The sequence below is a fragment of the Pagrus pagrus genome (assembly GCF_965226575.1).
Source record: "Pagrus pagrus genome assembly, chromosome: 7".
Taxonomy (NCBI): Eukaryota; Metazoa; Chordata; class Actinopteri; order Spariformes; family Sparidae; genus Pagrus; species Pagrus pagrus.
Window position 1 is genome coordinate 21,616,407 of NC_140191.1, and position 20,350 is coordinate 21,636,756.

Genomic DNA, 20,350 nt, shown 5'->3' on the forward strand with positions numbered 1-20,350 from the left:
TAGTATGTTGTAGAATACAAAAGATGTATATCAAATCAGTTAAATTGAATCAAATTAGGCCTAATGACAAAAGGGTGAGAAAGATTCAAAATCTTTTTATCTCCTCAAATTATTACGTTTCCGCTTGTGTGTTTTGTGACAATGTGTGAATTATACAAAGCAAAAATGGCTTTATTTAAAATGAATATTGTGCTGCATATGAACCAACTGCATCACGTGTCTAAGGTGTTTGTTTTAGCTCTTTTAATAAAACCATGAAGCAGTATGGATTGGCACACTGTCCTCTCCATGCCTTGATCAGCCAATCACTGCCCTTCGACCGTGCGCATGCGCGCCCTCTGGACAGCTCCGTCAGAGGCAACAGAAAGGTTGTTTTTAAAGTTAGGTTTTACGACTCCTAATGTGCATTCACTAGTACCAAGAAAAGAAAGCTTATTGATGTTTTTTCAAGAGAAGAGTTTCAGAGTGTCATATACGAAAGTATAGTGTAGGAAAAACGTGAATTGTTCTTCGCTGTTTCTGTCGGACGTTGTGGCGTTAGCCCCTTAAAAAGCTAATTGTCCTAGCTAGCTAGCTGGCTGCGCAAATTTTAGCTGCTGTTGCCGCGTGGCTCTGGAGGGAGACCACCATGCACAGGTCGACCTTGGCATCTCCCTTCTTGGAGGTAAGGTGGTTTTACCATTTACATGAAATACGTGACTCATTTGCTGTGAAACTGAACTGCTCAAGGTGTTGAGTAGTTAAACAGTATATGCCATGACTAAATACGCACAAATAATGTTAATACTTTAGCAGCATACTAGCTAAATGTTGTACTGTGGGAATATGCTGATAAATTAACTGCCTTGGCTTGCAGAGTGAGTTGTAACTACATAATGTGACAGCTTTAGTTGAAGGTGGACAGAAAAGCTCAGGAACATGTGGTATTTCCTTAAATTTTAGGTCCTCAAAATCCTCACAGACCTCAAAAGATATCCAGACAAATAGACTGACATATAAGAGTTGTGTTTTAATTATTCCACAATGTGGTTAGGTTTGTACACTTTTATCACTTGGTAAAAGGCTACTGCTGCATTCATTCAGCTGACAAGCTGAATTTGACTTATTGTTGCTGTGAGGTGGACCTGGTTAGTTAAGTACAACAGGCTAAATTTAAAATGCTGCTCATAACTTTGAAAACTCTGTTGCAGTTAAATGTTGACCAGAAGCAACAACAGTTTTATAGCTCTATACAGGCACTCCATTAAAAACAGGTAGACCAAATAAGAGTATAATAAGTCTTTGCAGATTCCAACATTTTATGGCTTTTTCATATATAACACCCATGTTTCAATGTTCCATTCAGTAAGATCTGGATTATATTGAAAACGGCTTGATCTGTGTTTTTTACTGTTGAGTGCAGCATGGAAAACACTTTGTGAATGAGATCTACTGTAAATCTCTATTGTAGTATATTTATGATAATTCCCACTGTTATGGTCATATGACTGGAAGGCACTTTGGCTGAACTTGTGTGCTGGCTCTGTAAAATTTAATTCAGCTTGAGCCTCAGTGCTGGATCCACTGGCATCAGTAAAAATCTTAAAATTGAATCAAGCAATGCAGTTCTGAACATTCTGGGAAACCTGTCTTGCTCTCAGGCTGCAAACACATCAGAGAGATTTACTGACGGATAACCAAAAAGAGGGAAAAACAACTAATTTGGTTATTGATTGATTGCAGTTCCTAAAGCACCGAGTAAGGGAGCGAGAAAACATGCTCAGCTGGCAAGCACAGAAAACACCAGGCTAACTGCCACAGACTCAGGGGGTCTGCCTTCTTTCATGGCAGAAACAGATCCTTGCTAATTTAGTGACAGACTTTGTTTGTGAAGTGCATTTTGTTTTTAAGCAAAGGTTCCCCTAGGCACCAACATTAGTTTAAACAATGGGTGTTTCTGGCATCACATAGCTCAACACTCACATTTAAATCACAAGTCAATTAAAACCCCTGCTATGCCAGGATTATTTTTCTTGGTGAAGGAATGGTCTAATTAATGTTTATGATAATGTTTTAAAGAAAAAAACAATATGAATCATCAAAATCACAATATGCAATATCCAAATGGCAGAAGCTGAATTTTTTTTGGTAAATGTGGAACAAAACAGCATTATAGAAAAGTTGTGTAGTGCTGCAAAGATGTACTGGCCTATAAATCATGTTCCCCAGATGGAAGAAAGCATGTTTGTTTGGTTCAGATCCCAACAAAACCACATCATCATAATTTACTATTTTTTTTAATTTTGTTTAGTGAAAATGAAAATTGTGATGCAAAAATTATTTCCACCCCCCATTCCCACCAGTCGTGAATCACATCACAATCGTAATATCTGTCAAAGTAATTGCAGTTAGATTTTTTTTACCATATTGTGCAGCCCTAAAAACAAAGGGTGTGATGATACACTCAGCTCACGAGAAGATACACGATATTGGGTTCACGAGTCATGCTGGCTGCTGCTCTGCCTCTGTTATGTATTGATATGGTGAGACAGCTTTTCACCTTGAGGAGAAATATCGTCACACCCCCTACTAAAAACACACAACATTTCAAAGACGACACAGCAGAGCTAAATTTAACTCCTGCCATTCAGCAAGTCCGAGAGAACTTGCTACTTTAAATACAGAAACACATCTAGTAAACACAGGACAGTCTGTTACAGTACACCTCTGCCATCTAATTACCCTTTTATGGTTGTGTGTTCAACAGGTTTTTTTTTTTTGTTTTTTTTTACGAATTGACCCGTGATAAAAGTTACTGTTATTACTTTGGAAGTAAATTATTTAAATTCAACCATATGGCCTTTGTGTGTTACATTATAAAACACATGGCAGTAATATCACACTTGATACCATGTACCCATGTGTGTGTTTTAAAAGAAGAGTTTGAAAATGTAAATTACAGTTGACAGAGTATAAAACAAATAATGATGTTTTCAAATCAAGACTCTGAATATGGCATAGCCATCCTTGCCGAGAAAAAAAAATGTTTCCAACAAAAACTAAATCGAATTGTGACCTTAAAATGTAAATAAATTGAATAGTGGATTTGGAGTTTGTGACACCCTTTTAACAAACAACTGTAATCATAAAATTAGTGCAAGAAACATTGTGTCCCTGGTAAAGGAATTAGGAAAATAAGAACCTGAGAACCACCTCCTGCCAGCTGTTATTGTGGCTAGCAACTATCTACCACTGGGGCAATTAATTCAGGTAGGAAACTGCCCAATCATCTTGATTGTATCCCCTGTCCGTAAACAACTGCTGACTTGGGAGGTTTTTCTCTGTAGGGGAACTGTCCCTCATAGCTCCTTGATAATGAGAGAACCATTAGAACTGTATCAAATGATGTTGCTGAAGGGGTTTCTTGAAGTGGAGATTTCCCAGCAGAGAATGCAGACAAACTGTCCTGAAAGTGAAGAAAACAGCTGCTAAAGAGAGGAATATAGTGACCATGGGAGAAATGCAGTACCACCACCATTAGTCTGCAGTGCAAAGACCATTCAAGTCTCTTTTTTCCCTACATTTTCGGAAGAGGAAGTATGTGAACTAGAACTACACACATGTCAATGTGGAACTTAAGTAATAGCCACATTTGTGATTAGGATTGAGTACCTTTCACATTTGAACCGATACCGGTTCCGATATCAGTACCTGGAATTCAGTACCGGTACCCAACGGTACCTTTTTTTTGGTATGTTAATCTCTTTCATAACAAAAATAGTCAATTCACTTCTAACCAGTGTTAAATCATTCACTTTTAGAGTCAATATATCATGAGTCATATTTCCAGTTATAATGCACTTCACAAGTGGGCCAGTTTTTCTAAGTTTTAATTCAGTAGCATCTTGAGTTACTGCATATAAGTCTACATCAAGATGTATATGTGCTGCCCTCTCCTGGCACAAAATGTCTCCGCTAGTGGTGGCTGAATTTTTACAGTTACAGTGCTGCAGCAGATTGAGTTAAGTATGTGACGTCAGGAGTTATAATTTCATTTCCAATGCATATTCAATACTGTGTATGTCTGGAAATATGAGCACACATGTCATTTGTGTTAAGTATGTGAATTAAAACGTATCGTTTGTAAATATACTTTTATCGTGGTAGCGATGCTAACCTCGTTAGCACGTTAAAGGGAATTTCCTTTATCTGTCAGCATTGAGCTGGTGGACTGACCCCTTGCTATATAAAATAGGGAGTAGTAACATAATTCATAACATAATTCACTCGCTTTTCTGACATAATTCGCTCGGTACCCTTAGAAGTACCGAGTCTGGTACCCAACCCTATTTGTGATGGAGATTTTTCTGCATTTTTGTGTGCTCTCATTAGCCCACTTCACCTGCTGGTTTTTTAGAATACAGCACAGGGATAGTGGTCAGCTTTGGATAATGTATTGACAGCTGGAAGCAGTTTGACAATAAATTAGGAGTGATCATTGCAAGTGTCACTGGAACGTGTGTGTGTGTGCGTGTGTGCATGTGTATGTGTGGGAGGTGTCTTTCTGTAGGAAGACAGTGTGTCTGTTTTTCTTGACCTCCACTTAACCCTGATAGGTCAATATCTGCCAACTGCTTCACTACCTCTAGTGAATATGTTTGAATTCATCTCACTGGCTTCTGCCTCCCCCGCAGTCTATTTTGGACGCTGCCTTTTGTCACCTTAGCACAGAAGTGAGCAAACAACACATATTTTTTATTAAATAATTTCACACTCCACAAAGTAATAAACATGGAGCAACCATGAGTGACAAATGGGATGTCATAATTTAATGTTTTTATGGGGCCAGAAATCTACCCTCCTGAAGTTACTTTTTACTAGCACTATACACATTGTTTTATTTGTTTGAAGTCATCAAATTACAAAGAACCAAGACTAAAGTTAATTGTCATAGTAAATCCTCATTTTAAGTAAATGATTCAGAACAAGGACACAGTGTGTCATAGATGCAAAGCAGCAATGATTCTTGCATGTTTCCAGAATTTTTGATAAATGGATAAATTGGTACAGTGTATGTGCAACGCTCAACAGAAATGAAAAGGAAGCAAGATGGCTCATTGCAAGAGCATAGAATTGGGTAGGGACGCTAGGGACACGTCCCTACCAATATATGGCCACTACTGTGTAGTCACTATCAATACAACTGCTGTCCGTAGTGTTTAGTCAATGATTATGGCACACAAAGGTTTAAATGTCGGTGTCTGCTAGAAGTCCCGCCTCTAACCTAAATACCGCTCCCTGATCGGCTGCTGGTTTCTTGCTAACTTACATGTGATTGGCTGTCCCCGCTGTCACTCCTTCTGCTTGTCAAAACTACTTGCAAAGTGCTAGTTGGACCGGACGAGAGGCAGTGCATGTTTCTGCGAATGTAAGTTGTCAACATGTTCGGCATTGGTTCTTCCTGGTTCACGTCAGCTAGATGGATATTAATATCAGTGGTGTCATTTACATTTGTGTTAGGGTCTGTTTGCGTGCGTGTACGTGTGTGCGTGCGTGTGTGCTGTATAGGATTTAAAGGATGTCAAAGAAAAGAAAACTGGATATAAGAGACTTCTTTAGGAGTCAAAGTGTAAGTTACACTTACAGTTACACTGAATAGCAATGCTTCGCCCATGTGGCTTTAAAATCAGAGCTTTATATCAAGTCTGGTGTTCTAAGAGGCCTCATCATGTATTACTATGTGTTTACAGTAGTTGCTATACAGTTGTCAAATTTATATTGTGGTTTATTCCTCGTATGTTCCTTATTTAACCTATAACATCTGCATGATGTGAAATTATGATTGCTAATGCAAAAAAACGTCAACTTTTAGGAGTGCTGCCTTGGAGCACTTTTGTGTCCCCACCAATCTCAAAATCAAACCTACTCCCTTGGCTCATTGCTACTTCCATCATCAACTCTTGAAAAAACAACTTGCTCAATCAGGAAGGCGACAGTCTAACAGACATTGGCTTACCTGATTCTAGGACTGAACACTTTGAGGAAAACATCTAATTGTGATTACATTGATCTTAAGTGAAATTGTAATAATTATTTTTGTGGTCTACATAGTTCGAAACAAAATTTCTTTGTACTAGCCTAATCACAAAATTCAGCTTGTTTCAACATGAAAAAAATGGTGTTGTTGGCTGTTGTTGGTGGTTGAGGTTATAATGGTTCTTTTATTCAGAAAAGTCAACTTGTGTGTAAATGAGTTACTTTTTAATGGAAAAATCAACTAGTGTAGCTCATATTTAGTAAGCAATTTCATTAGTAGTTTCCTTGACATTGTTCAGTAACATTCAAATATAATCATGACTTGACTACATGAGTCTAATGTCATTTGACCATTAATTAATGTGGGTTACAGAGTAATTAGCTACAGCTGAGTAAATCTGATGTTAATTTACTCACTTCACTTGTAGCAGTAGAAGGAGCACAGGTGTAACTAATAACATTAACAACAGCTTTGGTCCGTCAAGCCTCCCAGTCACGACAGTGGGACAGTGAGCCAGCATGCGTGATACTAAGACTTTGCACAGCTAAACGGAGTTCAACCATCGTTAATTTTTTTGTTTAACCCTCTGTTTTTCCTGCTGTGACATGTGAAAATGGCTTCTGTGAAAAAGGCCAGTTATTATCTAAGTTATAGTTGAAACAGCTGCTGTTGTGATTAGATGATTGCCCTTGTCCGAATTACGTTTTCTAAGCAATTATTTGGTCAGCCCGGCCTGTTTCTTTAAATAATACTTGACAAAGTGTCATTTTTCAAACAAATCAAGACAGGTATTGGATTTGACAATAAGAGCTGTTGAGAGAGTTTGCTAGTGACATTGTTTTGTACATTCTTGTTTCTTCTGGCAATATATGCTGCATGGGGATGGTATATTTATTTTTCCCCATACCTCACATGATAATTTCCTGCAACTTTGTGTCTCTTAATGTGAATGTGCTGTCAGTTGTATTCATCACTTACTGGCAAAAAGAAAAGATTGAACTGAGCAGACAAGCAACAAAATGTTTGTAGGTATTTGTAAAGCTTATTACATAAATATAATTTCCAAATTAGTTTACAAAAAATATTTCTTAGTTTTCATTATTGGTGAACACATTAAATCATTCTAACTAACAGGAAGTCAAACAAGCCTGAATCAGTCAGAAAGGAGATTATTTTGCCCATAATGAGAGTAGAGATGAGACTGATTTGAGTGTTTGCCATGAAACAATAGTTGTATATTTCAAAAGTCACACAGTGTCACAATTGGAATCAGTTCCAGTTTAATCGTACCTCATTTGTTATCATTGAATAATTGCAGGAAAAATAATTAGAAAATTGAACGTCAGATTACAATAAATCTCTGCTTTGGTCAGTTTAGATGCTGTGTAATTGTCTCTGAATTGTGGTGGATTACTCAACTGGAATGTGCTATAGAGTTAGTATTCACAAATATGTATCTATGCGCCAACTTTAAGAGATGTGTCTGCACGACTTCATGTTTCTGCAAAGGGTCAAATGTAATCGGAGCAATTTTTCAACTCAAGCTGTCCTCATCACCTACAACACATGATCGCATGGCATTGGAGAGAAAAAAGAGAAGGGGTCTTAGACAAAGTAAAGGTAGTAGGTAGTGTAAAGGAGTAGGAAGTAGGTCGAGATGCAGTGAGTTTGTCTTCACGGTGAATGAGAGGAAGGGGGAGGAAGGGAAAATGAAAGGCATGCGAAAAGGGAACCTGAGGGTCTGAGTTGGAAAATGTTGTAAGGGGAAAATATTGGATGAGGTAAGGGGTACAGCAGTTTAGATTCAGGAGGTGGAAGCAGATGTTGAGGGCCTTAGAGTTGAAGAGGGAAGAAGATTTTGAAGGAGAGAAAGTGAAAGCTTGATGGAGACAGAGTGAAGGGTGTAAGGATCAGAGGGGAAAGATGAGGTTTATAATACAGGAGCAGAGGAAGCATACTGGTGGAAAATTGCAGGGGAAATGTGTTTGGATGAAACAAGAGGTGGAGGAGAAGGATAAGAGAAAGGAGGTGAAAGAAAGGGCACATGCGGGGGGGGGGGGGGGGGGGTGGAGATGAAGAAAAAGAGGAAACAATGTTGTGCAGGAAAGAGTAGTTACTTCTTTTTTTTTTTTTTACCACTGCCCATCAATAAAACCATCTCTACCACTCTGATCATCTCAAACACTGACTGCACTTGGAAGAAATATGTCTTTTTCAAACCTATTTGTTGGGTCATGCTTTTACATGTACATTCAGTTAAAAATTAGTAATAAAATCCACAAAATAGATGCCCATGCTAATTAAATCAGATTAGATGAAGCTGTAATGATCCCCGTGGGGAAATTGGGTCTTTGTAGGAGCAGAGAAAGGATATAGATAAGACAAGAGCTAATGCAGAGTATGACAGATAACAAAATAATTACAGCAGAATGAATTGAGATAACATTAATGAATTGAATGTGTGTTTGTTACAGCAAGTTTTAACAGAGCTGCAGCGAATAGAAGATGTCATACAGGCTTTATTAGCAGTGTTGGGTAACATAACTTTTAAAAGTAACTCGTTATGATACAAGATTAAGTATTTAGTATTTTAGCATTAAGTAACGTGTTATGTTATTGCATTATTTCCTGAGAAAAGTAACATGTTAGAGTACTTAAGCGTTACCAGGAATTACGGTAAAACCCCTATGCGACTCGTTGTGCATGTCGGTTATATGTCCAGATGGTATGTAGCCAACTGTACATGTACCTTTCAATGTATTGACACTATTGTAATTTTGTAGCCTTCTTTACAGCCCACAATCAGTAATTCTGCAGCCTAATAATAGCAAATGCAACATAACATTTACAGCTCTTTATTTTTAAGTCTGACAGCGAACTGGGCAGAGGCATACAGTATTAGGCACAGCTGTTTCAATGAAAATAATACAACATGGGCTCTTATAGCCTAGTATATGATGCAGTTGACAAACACCTATCCCCCAGGCACAACTTGCATTTCACCGTGTTGTTCTTGTCTTTTCTGCTAAAAAAATTCAAAACATAAACATATTTCCACGAAGTTAAGGCTGTCCTTTCTGCCATCTTGCTACATTGAATTAGCTAGCTACACATGCGCACTGACACAACTGTAGGTTTACCTTCCACTGCCATGCTGCCACCTGCTGAGCAGCAGGAGAGAAACAGAAACTGTGCAAATGCTTCAGGGATTAACTTTTATATTTGTTGCGACAAAAGGAAAGGAAAAGACAGCAATTTTTTTCAAGTGATGATTACTTTTATGAGAAAGTAACTAATTAACAGATTACTTGTATTGCAGAACTAATGCGTTATGTTACTTGTTACAACAAAAAAGTAATCCAAGTACTCTAGAGGATTACTTTGTAATGTGTTATCCCCAACATTGTTTATTAGTCCTACTGACTGGTGGGAGTCCCAATTTTTATTGTATCACTCTGCTATATGACATTTCTCTGTTTGTGTTTATGTTTGGGTGTATTACGGTGGACATGTTTCTCTCTTTGTGTGTTGCTGGACTGACCTGAATCAACAGGCCATTTTTGAAATTCTTTTCATTTCTCACAACCTTGGGGAAATAAATAAGAAATGACATACCACTAGGTATAAGTAGGGAAACATTTTCTTATGATCTTAGGGAGATAAACCCATTGTTTCTCACATGTAACATAAAGTATGAAGGATCCACCAAAGATCCACTGTCTTGAATCCCCTATCTGTTGGTAAAACTGATAAGGCCTGATAATAATAATGATTTGTGACAAATAAATCGTCCTTATGCAAGGTGTTCAGAATGGCATCGTTAGCTGTTGACAATATTTTGATAGTGACTTCAAAGGCAAGTCAGGCTAATTTATAACATACAATATAGCATTATCAGGTAAAAAGTAGGGTGTTTCCCCCTTCCTCCATCCTTCCTGTTTTAACACATCATATTTTTAGTGGGTCTTGTGCTGAGTGGCTCACAGCCAGTAATAGTTACTAGTGCAAGCATGAGAAGTTGTGCTGCATTGTTGTCAGTGTTTGGTTCAGTTTGTCATTTGCAAATTCATACACACATGCATAAATCCATTTTGCCTAAGGGGCATATACCAAACACAATTTGTATCGTCCCCAGGATGAGGGGGACACTGTTAGATTTGAGCCCTGACAGGCCTGTTTGATTATGATTATTTGTGTATTCAATTCAGATCAATTTAATATATTTTTGTTTTCAGAAGTAAGAGAATTTGTGACAAAAGTGAATTTTGTTCCCTGAGAAGGTATGGCATATTAAATGGGAAGGTCCAGCCCAGTGGTGTTAGTTGGTGTGTGGCGTTAGTTAGTAGCCCTTTTCACACAGAGACTCTGCATTATCGCTGCAGCGAAGGCTCACCATTTCTCCGCCTTTGTTTGTTCACACGGAACCAAGCAGCTCCCACAGCAGAAATGTGACGAAGAGTCAGTAGGACAGACAGGATGACAGAGGCTTTTCCATGTATGGATGCAGAATTTTTTCCCTCACAAGTTGCCAAAAACACTACCAGTTACCACGTTATTGTTGTTTTGGTCCTGTAATGTTGCTTTGTGGGTTGAAGTGTGGGACATTTCTCTTTTATTTGATGAGTGAAGGATCTGTTTAGCTGTCAGACTGTGAACACCATCAGACCGACAAACCCCTGTTCCACACCTCCAGCTTTTCCATTCAAACAGACACCGTCTCGCCTCTGCTGCGGCTCTGATACTACCTCTGGAGGCGCATCAGAGCTGCAGCGAAACTGTCCCCCCCTCCACATCTGAAACTTTCACACAGACGGCGATGCAGAGAATCGGCGCATGATTCCTGCACTGAAAGGGCAGTGTGAATGGGGCTACAGTTAGTTGTGTATGTCGCAATAGGAAAATTGTACTTAAACAGTTGGTGGATTTGTAGTTGGCAACTTGTAAGTGACTGTCCACCCTCTTAAATGTGACTGTACTGGCCCTGCATGAACTTGCACACACAAGTCGCAACCCGAACAAGCTTTTAGATATTCTTAATGAATATGTATAATTATGATTTATTGCTTTGTGCAATAATAGTTTGGTCATTTAAATTCAGCACTCTGAAATGGGGCACTTCATGTTGTGAGGGGATTAATGGAATCTGGAAGTCATCATTTATTAATCTTTTTAAAAGCAGTATTTGGGCCAGCACCACTTTCATCATATTTGGCTGGCCTTGTGTGTGTGTGTGTGAAGTGTCTGTGCTTGTACGTCTTTGCATGTGTGTGCATACAGTATTTGAGCAACTGCCACGTGTGCTTCTGTTTTTCCACTTTTATTTCATAAATTTTTTGCGAAGCTGTTTATTTGCACAGAAAAACTGAAGAGTCATCATTTAGAAACCAGTCACTTAAGATACATAACTGAATGTGCAAAAAGAAATTACATCAAGTCATTTTGATTGTATTTGATGACTTTTTCAGCACAAGATCATCTAATATTTGTAAACATGTGATTTTGAGTTTTTAATGAGAAAATTTAGCTGTCCTATTTTTTAAATGAAGCTTTGATAGTGGTTAAATACTTCTGTGTATTTTTGCAAATCTGTCACCAGTTCTCCCTCGACTATTAAGAGCTGTTTGAACAAGTCTGACATTTAGGAAAATTGCTGTCTGACAGCACAGAGAAAGAGCAGGAGAGGGGAAAGTGGATGACTGAAAAACTTAAGGTGTGATGGAATGGGTTATCTCACTTCTGAAAATCATCATCGTCTACTGGATTGAGCTGAAACTGTAGTTTTTTTCCATTCTTATTTCCTAGTTTCACAGCTGAAATTATAAAATCACATTTATACTACATAATACATAAATGTCAGTGTCATAATTTCTCCTCTTGTTTTATTCTCTTCTCTCTCTCTCTCTCTCTCTCTCTCTCTCTCTCTCTCTCTCACTCGCTGTCTTCTTCTTGCTGCTGCACCTTCTTTTTCCTCCTCCCCTCCCCCTTAGCCCTTTCTCCCTCCCCTTTCCCTTCACTTCCCTCCCACTTTTCTCTCTCTCACTCAAAAGAGCTCTCAGTCTCTGCACTCCCCTTCATTTCCCGCTTCAACATGTTGGCAGGAGGAGAAAGAGGAGGATGCTGCGCTCTACCCTCGGTGCGTTCTTGCCACCCCTCCGGCCAGCGCACGCTGCTTCTGACTCTGACTCAGCCTCAGCTTTCAGTTGTCTTCGCCTGAAGGACTTCAGAGAGGGGGTGGAGGAGGAACCGAAGGCTACACTGGAGATCAGGAGCTCACACACCAAGGTCCCCAACAGGAACAACAACAGCAGGAGAGCGGAACAGAGCAACTGCTCCTCATCTGTGGTGGAAACTATTAATACCTCAACAGTGACCACCTCCTCTGCCTCCTCTAGTTTCTCTCCCTCCTCTACCTCCTTCTTGGCTCCCAGATCCATGTGGCAAGAGGCAATAAGGAGGAAGCGGTATCTCCTGGACCGGGCAGGGGAGTCTGGTCAAGGGGATAAAGGAAGAGGAGGTCAGGACAAGAGGAACAGGTCCCCGGATTGGCTGTATGAGTCCTACTACTGTATGAGCCAGCAGCATCCTCTGATTGTGTTTCTGCTGCTCATAGTGATGGGAGCCTGCCTGGCTCTGCTGACTGTGTTCTTTGCTTCAGGACTGGTAAGCGTCTCATTCATAACATGCGGAAAGCACACACACACACACACACACACACACACACATACACACACAAATGCATTTTGCAGATTAAAAAAGTACAAATAAACAAATGTCCTGGACCATATAGATATATAGATTGCATTATATTCCAGCACAAAATGTTGTACATCCCTGTGTGGGCTGTAAATTACAGTCACAATATTTGCAGAAAATTAATATCAAATGTAAGCTCTGTAAACAGTGTGGATCGAGGCACATGTGGCGCGCACACACAGATTGTAAACTCTCACATTGTCTGTAAGCACGCATAGGAAAAGGATCACACAAGCAGCCTTGCCAATCATGTGCACACAAACTTGGAAATTTGGGCACACACATACACACGATCCGCTGGCTTGTGAAACACAATACATGAGCTCCCCTCTGACTCACTCACATACAATGCACACACAGACAAGCGTGCCTGTGCAACACCTATGTACACGCACACTCTCACAGCATGCCGCCCTCATTGCAGCACTAATGCGAAGAGAAGGGTGAGATAAAAGTGAGGGGGGAATAAGGGGCTCAGTTATTGTCTGACCTCATGGTTGACTGAACTACAGATACGAGATCTGTTTCCTTCTGTCACTATTTTGACAGGGTTATCTCTTCTAAAAACCTGAAAAAATACATGCAGTGAAGGCAAGGCACTCTGTGAAATAAAGAGACATTCTGAGGGAAATAAAAAAAATAGCCCAAACTTACTTTTAAGTGCACAATTTGACTGGTTATGATCTAAATAGTCTGCCTGACCATACCCATCTTTAAAAGGGAAGCATTTTTAGAACATAGTGAAATATTACCAGAATCTAATGATTGATTTAAGAAGATTTACTAATATAACCTTATTATAGCTTAGCACATTTTTTGCATCTCCCATTCCCTGTCACTGCTGAGTCTGCTATTAAGAAGGGATTAGTCTAAAACACACTGAAAGAGACAGTGAGACAAAGACAACACTGACACAAACACAGGGTGACGTGTGTGTGTGTGTGTGTGTGTGTGTGTGTGTGTGTGTGTGTGTGTGTGTGTGTGTGTGTGTGTGTGTGCGCACGTGTGCGTTTTTGTTACCTATTGGGGACCTTTTCTGGCATAAACATTAGTAGTCCTCATGGGGACCAAAGACTGGGCCTAATGCAGCCAAATGTGATTTATGTGGTCCTGGTAAGGTTTAGGGGTCAGGTGTAAATTTTGGTAAAGTTGAGGTTAGGGTTAGGCATAAACTGGTACGGGTTTTGGTCACGCTTTACACAAAGAATGGAAGTCAAAGTAAAGTCCTAACAAGGATAGCTGCACAAACCTGCACAATTATGAAATCACCAGAACAAAATTAATCAATGGGAACACTAATGTATTGTTACTAAACATACAAAACTGAATTAAAAGCTTATTTTTCTGCACTGTAACTAACAACCAGCAGATGTTGAGGTCATTATCAACAGTGGAGTACATTTCTATGCAATCAAGACAAAACAGAGTCACATATCCCTAATTAGTCAGAAAAATGAAATCCCTTATCTAAAAGACTAGAAGAGACAACAATCTTCTGATTTATCATATTTAATCTGGCAACTTTTCTGATTGCATTGATTGCATTTTAATAACCTCCTGAACACTGATGTAATTATCATTATAGCGATGTTCTTGATGATTTTAATTGGGTAATCATCATTCATAATGTTTCTGACTTATTGCCTTATCAACAACTGGTGTTTGTACCCATGAATGACCTAATTGATCATTTCACTTTGGATTTAGTATATGATCCAGCAGGCAGTATTTGTGTTAAAGCTTTTGTAAGAGTGTGAAAGATAAATAGCAGCAAAAACATTAAGTATTCATGTTGAGTTGGAAACATGGGTGCTCCAGTACTATAAAAAATGGCCTTTGAAATCCCAAGTTTTGATATTTCTCAACAATCAGAAACTAAGAATATAATTCTGCACATGCTTTTGTGCGATCACAACGAACAAGCATCTCAGTAAATGTATTTTTCTGTTAGGCCTCTGCGTGATTTGTCCTACATCCTCTTTTCTTTTTGCTCTATCCGTCTGCTGGATAAGCATGACTTTTGCTGCTCCCTTTTTCCCCCCTCCATCATCTCTTATTTCTCTACAATCTCTTGCCTCTGTCATCTCTCACCTCCTCATATTTCTGTCTCCCTCTTTTATTTGTATCCTATCATCCCTCCATCCTGCTGGCTGGCTGACCTAAATCCTGAGCTGTTTTGGAGCTCTGCTCTGGGCGAGACAAACTCTCTGTGGCTCTCTGCAGCCACACATATCCTCTCCTGTCCCAGTGCATTGACTGTGTGCATGAAAAAGAGACAGGGGGTAGGTGGGGGCGGGGGGCTAAAGAAGGAGAAAGCAAAGTAATGAAGAGAAGGAGGACAAATGCGCAAAGAGAAGCATTGTGAGCTAGACTGGCATTTTGATAGTTAGGTTCCTTCTGAAAACAATGATGGAAAGAAAAAGAATGTGTTTTAGTGATTCGTGAAAACAAATTATTCCTTTTCATAATAGCTTTCATGAATGTTAATATTTACAACTCTAGTTCAATAAAGATATCCATTCAGTAATTTGGAGTATGCAGAGAAATTTCCACAGCTCATATTTGGAGTTTAAAAAGATCAAAAATTAATGGGAGATCAAACAAAGCTCTGTCTTTTTGGATGGATCCGCAGCAGTGTCAACAAATTAAGAGCTCTGATGTTAAACTAAATAAAAATTGGAGTCAGAATTCACCCAATAGCAAATATGACACAAAACTGAGTTTAACTGATGACCGTATATTTCAGACATCCTTGCCTACACAGCCAAATGTGCCACTGAGGATGTGACACATCTGCCTACATATCCATATCCTGAACCTTTTCCATCCCCCATCCATCGCATGACTTGAAAAGCAATGATGGGAAGAAGCCTGGAAAAGGCAGGCAGCACAAACGACTCACTTCACTGTGCGATCGTCCTACATGCACCTTGAAGAAACTCCTGAAATTTTTATTAGAACTTTCAGATCTAAGTGTATTTCAGAAAGGCTGCAGCAAATCCATTATGGATGTGGCTTCAACTTTGCTCCTGGTTAACACTGGGGGCTTTTTAGGGTTTTTCCACACTCCACACTATAGGATGTTCTCACAGTATACATTTTTGTATCACTTTTGTTTTCTTTGGCTTGAAAATTCAACCATGTTGAAATTTATTTTGATTGTGGTGATCCTACAATCATGGAGCTTATACTTAACAATTTTACACATACCCTTTTCTAGTTCCTATTAAAAAGATGTATGGAATAAGATATCTGGGAACACATATTTCAGATTTGCCTTTTAAAATATGCTGCAGAAAGAAAATATAAGTAGTATCTTTGAGTATAATAGTATATTGGTATAATTGAATACATAAATAAGTAATTCAGTTAAATAATTTTAATTTTCTTCTACTTTTATTTGTATTCTCAGCCTTAGTCCTATCCTTACCTGTTTAGTTCAGATATCTAAAAGCAGTGTACTCTGTAGGCTCAAGTGAATGTTCTGAGAGATAATGTACAGTAACAGAATGGGTGGCATTTTATTTTTCCAAGGAAGAGAAAGCAAAGCAGTTCACACATACAGAGCTGTTTTATGTTTTAATGCATACTAAATAAACATTTAAAAGTACTTGAGCAAGAATTGGGCAATAGCATATGTGATCAAAGACACTTTGTTTAAAAAAAGCAGAAGAAAGATTTTTGAAATCTGTTTCCTTCTGTTTTCGAGTCATATATCTGCCTTGGTTTTCATTTTCAGGTTGCTAAGGAAGAAACACGGAGCCAAAGGAGTGGCTTTTTATAACCCCATCGAGAAGTCTCCGTCTTCTAAATTTGCTTCTTTTCCTTATTAATCTCTCCCAGGCAAACCAAGTTTTCTCTCAAATGAATTATTCCTCCTTCTCTGATAAATTACATATCTCTCCCTCTCTCTCCTTAATAGCCTGTCCACATGTCTCACTGTCTTTTTAAAAAATTTTATCCTGTCCCTTTTCAGAACGTTGAGGACCATGTGGCCTTTGTAATCACTGTGCCCACAGCGCTGGCTATCTTCCTGGCTGTGTTTGTTCTCGTCTGCATTGAGTCAATCTTCAAGAAGCTTCTACGTGTTTTCTCCCTGGTCATCTGGGCCTGCTTGGTTGCCATGGGTTACCTCTTTATGTTTACTGGCGGGATAGTCTGTCCGTGGGATCAGGTAAGACACATAGATGTATTCTGTGGTGAATTTGTTTGTTGATGAGGAACATGTGGTACATTCTGTTTTATTATTGGTAGTACATGGTTCACTCCTATCTCTTGAAAAATAAGTGCTTGATAGTATCTCAACAAACCATAAGTAGGTACATAAACACTAAGGGATACGAAAGAAATCTAGGCTAGTGGATTTTAGATGTTGCTGATGCATGTTTCTTTCTTCCTTACCTTGCTTTATTTTTCTGTTAAACTCAGTTGAGATCTCCTGTGGTGAATGACAACATCTGTGGGAAATATGTTGGCTTTAGTGGTGCATATTTTTTTAAATTTAATCAGAAAACCCTAGCCATATCCATGCCATGATCATTTCCACTTGTCAGAGGACATATTTATTGATTAAAGTCTTAAAAATATGGCCCTCAAATATAATTTCCCTGGTTGCCAGAGAACATAATGATATCTGGTAGCAAGAGGAGCTTGAGATTTGACTTGGCTTTTCTTTGCTCGTTTTCTGTTCTGCTTGAATTGGCCTCTGCCTAATACCTAAACATGTGCAGTTGCTCTCCAGAGCAGTTTTGTCAGTCTATGATAAGAGAGTGTTTCTCCTGTCTGTCATGTGGAGAACATGGATAAATGTTAAAACAAGACTTGGGGATTGAGATGGCCTGGAAAAAATCTCCATCCTTTTATTTCATCTCTTGTGATATCTGACCTACATTCTAAATCAGGCAGTCTTTTAAGTTTTGGATTGATCACGCACAAGCTTGAGTGCTTCCTGACATTTCATCATGTTTTTTTGTCTTTTTCTTTTTCTTTTTCTTTTCAGTGATTGTAAATTAATATAGAGGCTGTTCTTCTTGAAAAGCTGTAGAGATTAGGCTATGTCAGAAAGATAATACAAGAGTAATTGATTGTTATTGTCATTTAAAGACTCCCTTCTACCTTAACTATTATTCCTAGATATGTTTAAGTGCCCCTCACTCTCTTAGATCCTAACCAGCCATGGTTTACTTTAAATTTATTATGTTACATTTAGCACTTTCTTCAAAACTTTGTCAATGTAGTTAAATGAACAAATCAAATCCAATAACTAAATCGCAAACACAATATGTAAAACAAATGAGAGAAACTAACAAGTGGTTTGGTTAATTAAATAAAGCTTTTCATATCAGATCAGATCTCTAATAGCAGGGTGTAGAATAGCACAGAATTACAAAGGGGAGGATAAAAACTACACGGCCAAGTAAACATTTAAGGTAAGGGTATTTGCAGGATTGAGTATGAGGTATTCCAATGGCTTACTGTTGGACTGCTTCTTTTGCTGCAAGATGTTTTGTCACATTTTGTGGATAATCCAAATACAGTACTGAATACATATTAATGGCTACTGAATGTCAATTTTCACTCTTGGTAATATGGCATTTTGTTGTCGTTGTAAGTCCATTTTTACACTTCAGAGAGGGATACAAGTGATGCTAGATTGAGGGGAATAGATAGTATGACAAACTGTATGGCACAGGTCATGAATGACGTGATGCCTCTATAGAACCATCCATATTATTTTTTCATGTGTGTATCTAGAATTGCTGTATTGAAAGCACAGAATTCAACTTGATGGATACCTCAGCTTGTGAGGGACAGCTGATTATGTAGCCAACATATATTAATGAGTGCAGCCACATTGAATATTATTGCTGTTTGATGAGAAAGCCATAAACAGATCTAGAACAAACATCTATCATATAGTCACACTGGGGGAAAAGTGCAGTCAACTAGTATGAAGGAAGCTGATAAGATGTGTTGTGTGACACTGCTGTAAATCAACTTGAGTAAATCAATACGTATTTTCTGTCCATGAATTTATCAATCTTCTTATGGTGCAACTGCAGGCTCGCTGACTATTTCCCATGTGGCCCTCTCAGTACCATACAGCAGCATTTGAGTCAGAATATATAAAAAATGCTGTTGATCTGAGACCAGTTTGCCCATAAAGTTAAATATACAGAATATTCCTTTTCCCTTCTTTCCAGGAGCTCTGTACTATGTACCTATGTGCTGTGTACTGTATATTACATTGTTTAGCACCATTATATCTGCAGTTAAATGTGGCAAGACGAACAAAAAGCAGTGTTGTCAGGGCTCATTGAAAACACCACACTACATTAAGTCTTCATCATTTGGAAGCTGAAATAATGCTTGGCAAGACAGATGTCGAGTGTGGCCTCGTCTATCACAAAAAGGTAGCTAAAGATACACTGATTCACACACCACTCCATTCTTTCCTGTCTTTTGCTTTCTAAAAATGTCAGGCCATTATGCCATTAATGCTCTCTGATGGCTGCATCTTAACCATGTTAATTAACACTTACCTGAAGAGACGTTATTGTGTATTGGCACTGCACTGAATGTGTTTTTAGGAGCTCGGTGACATATTATTGATGAATGACTCATATTGCTCCACCTTAGTATACAGTATATTTAGTATGCTTTATTTATCATTTTGATTTGCTGGGGAGAACAGAAAACCTACTCCTGGTATCAGTGAAAAGAATGTGAGTCACATCCTATCATGCACTCAGAAATGAAAAAAGCTTTGAATAATATATACATGTTGTTTGCCAATAACCCAGGATAAATGACAAAGAGTATTAACATTCTATTAGCCTACATTGGGATTTTTAGGCCTCCCTTGAGATTTACTAGAAACCATAATAGAAGCACTGCTGAGAGGACAGGGCCCAGCCTATGAAAAATATCTTATGATTACACTTTAAACAACTTAAATTTTTCTTTTTTTTCTTCTTTGATCCAACTCTTTTGGCATTCATCTTTCTTGTTTTTTAGACCCATCTTGCAGGTAAGCTAACTTCCAAAATATGTCCGTTCATTTTAACTAAGGCCCAAATTATATATGATTTAACAAAAATGTGAAAAAATGTCAACCTATGAGGTTGACAAACCCATCATAAATATGTTTACTGGACTGTAAACCATCAAAGCCAAACAAGGAGCAAGAGTTGCCATTCACTTTAAACATGTCTTGGCACTTTAAAATTATCAAATTGACTAAATGTAGCCTGGACAGACCTGAATGCATCATAGCTTTTGCTGTAGTGATGGCAATGGACTTCCAATTCACTAATCAAAGGACGGAAATGTTGCTTTGGCTGCATCAAAAAGGCAAAACACTGATAAAGAGAGTGAGAAATAGAGCTCCTTTATAGCGTTTAATTAGTATCCTGCACACATAAACCTGCACACATAAAAATCAGTGAGGGATCGTGCTCAACACTTGCTCGCTCATCAAGTTCACTTCAAAGACTTTGGAGGTGAGGACAGTGTCTCCCCTCCCGTCCCAGCTCTCATTAGAGTCATTATTATATAACAATAGCAATATATGATAGCTAG

At 38.6% G+C, this 20,350-nt stretch overlaps 1 protein-coding gene across 2 annotated transcripts in view; it reads left to right on the forward strand.

The window, feature by feature from the left end:
* Positions 1-356: 356 nt before the first annotated feature.
* The window catches only part of adcy2a (adenylate cyclase 2a), an 80,000-nt gene continuing 60,006 nt past the window's right edge, over positions 357-20,350 (forward strand). Inside the window, exons 1-3 of one of the 2 annotated variants that reach the window (XM_084357288.1) lie at positions 357-664; positions 12,004-12,676; positions 16,746-16,943. In XM_084357288.1, the coding sequence (XP_084213414.1) occupies positions 12,131-12,676; positions 16,746-16,943 (744 nt within the window). In that variant the 5' untranslated portion in view covers positions 357-664; positions 12,004-12,130. The remainder of the gene's footprint in view (positions 665-12,003; positions 12,677-16,745; positions 16,944-20,350) is intronic. The other variant, XM_084357289.1, reaches the window with a different exon arrangement.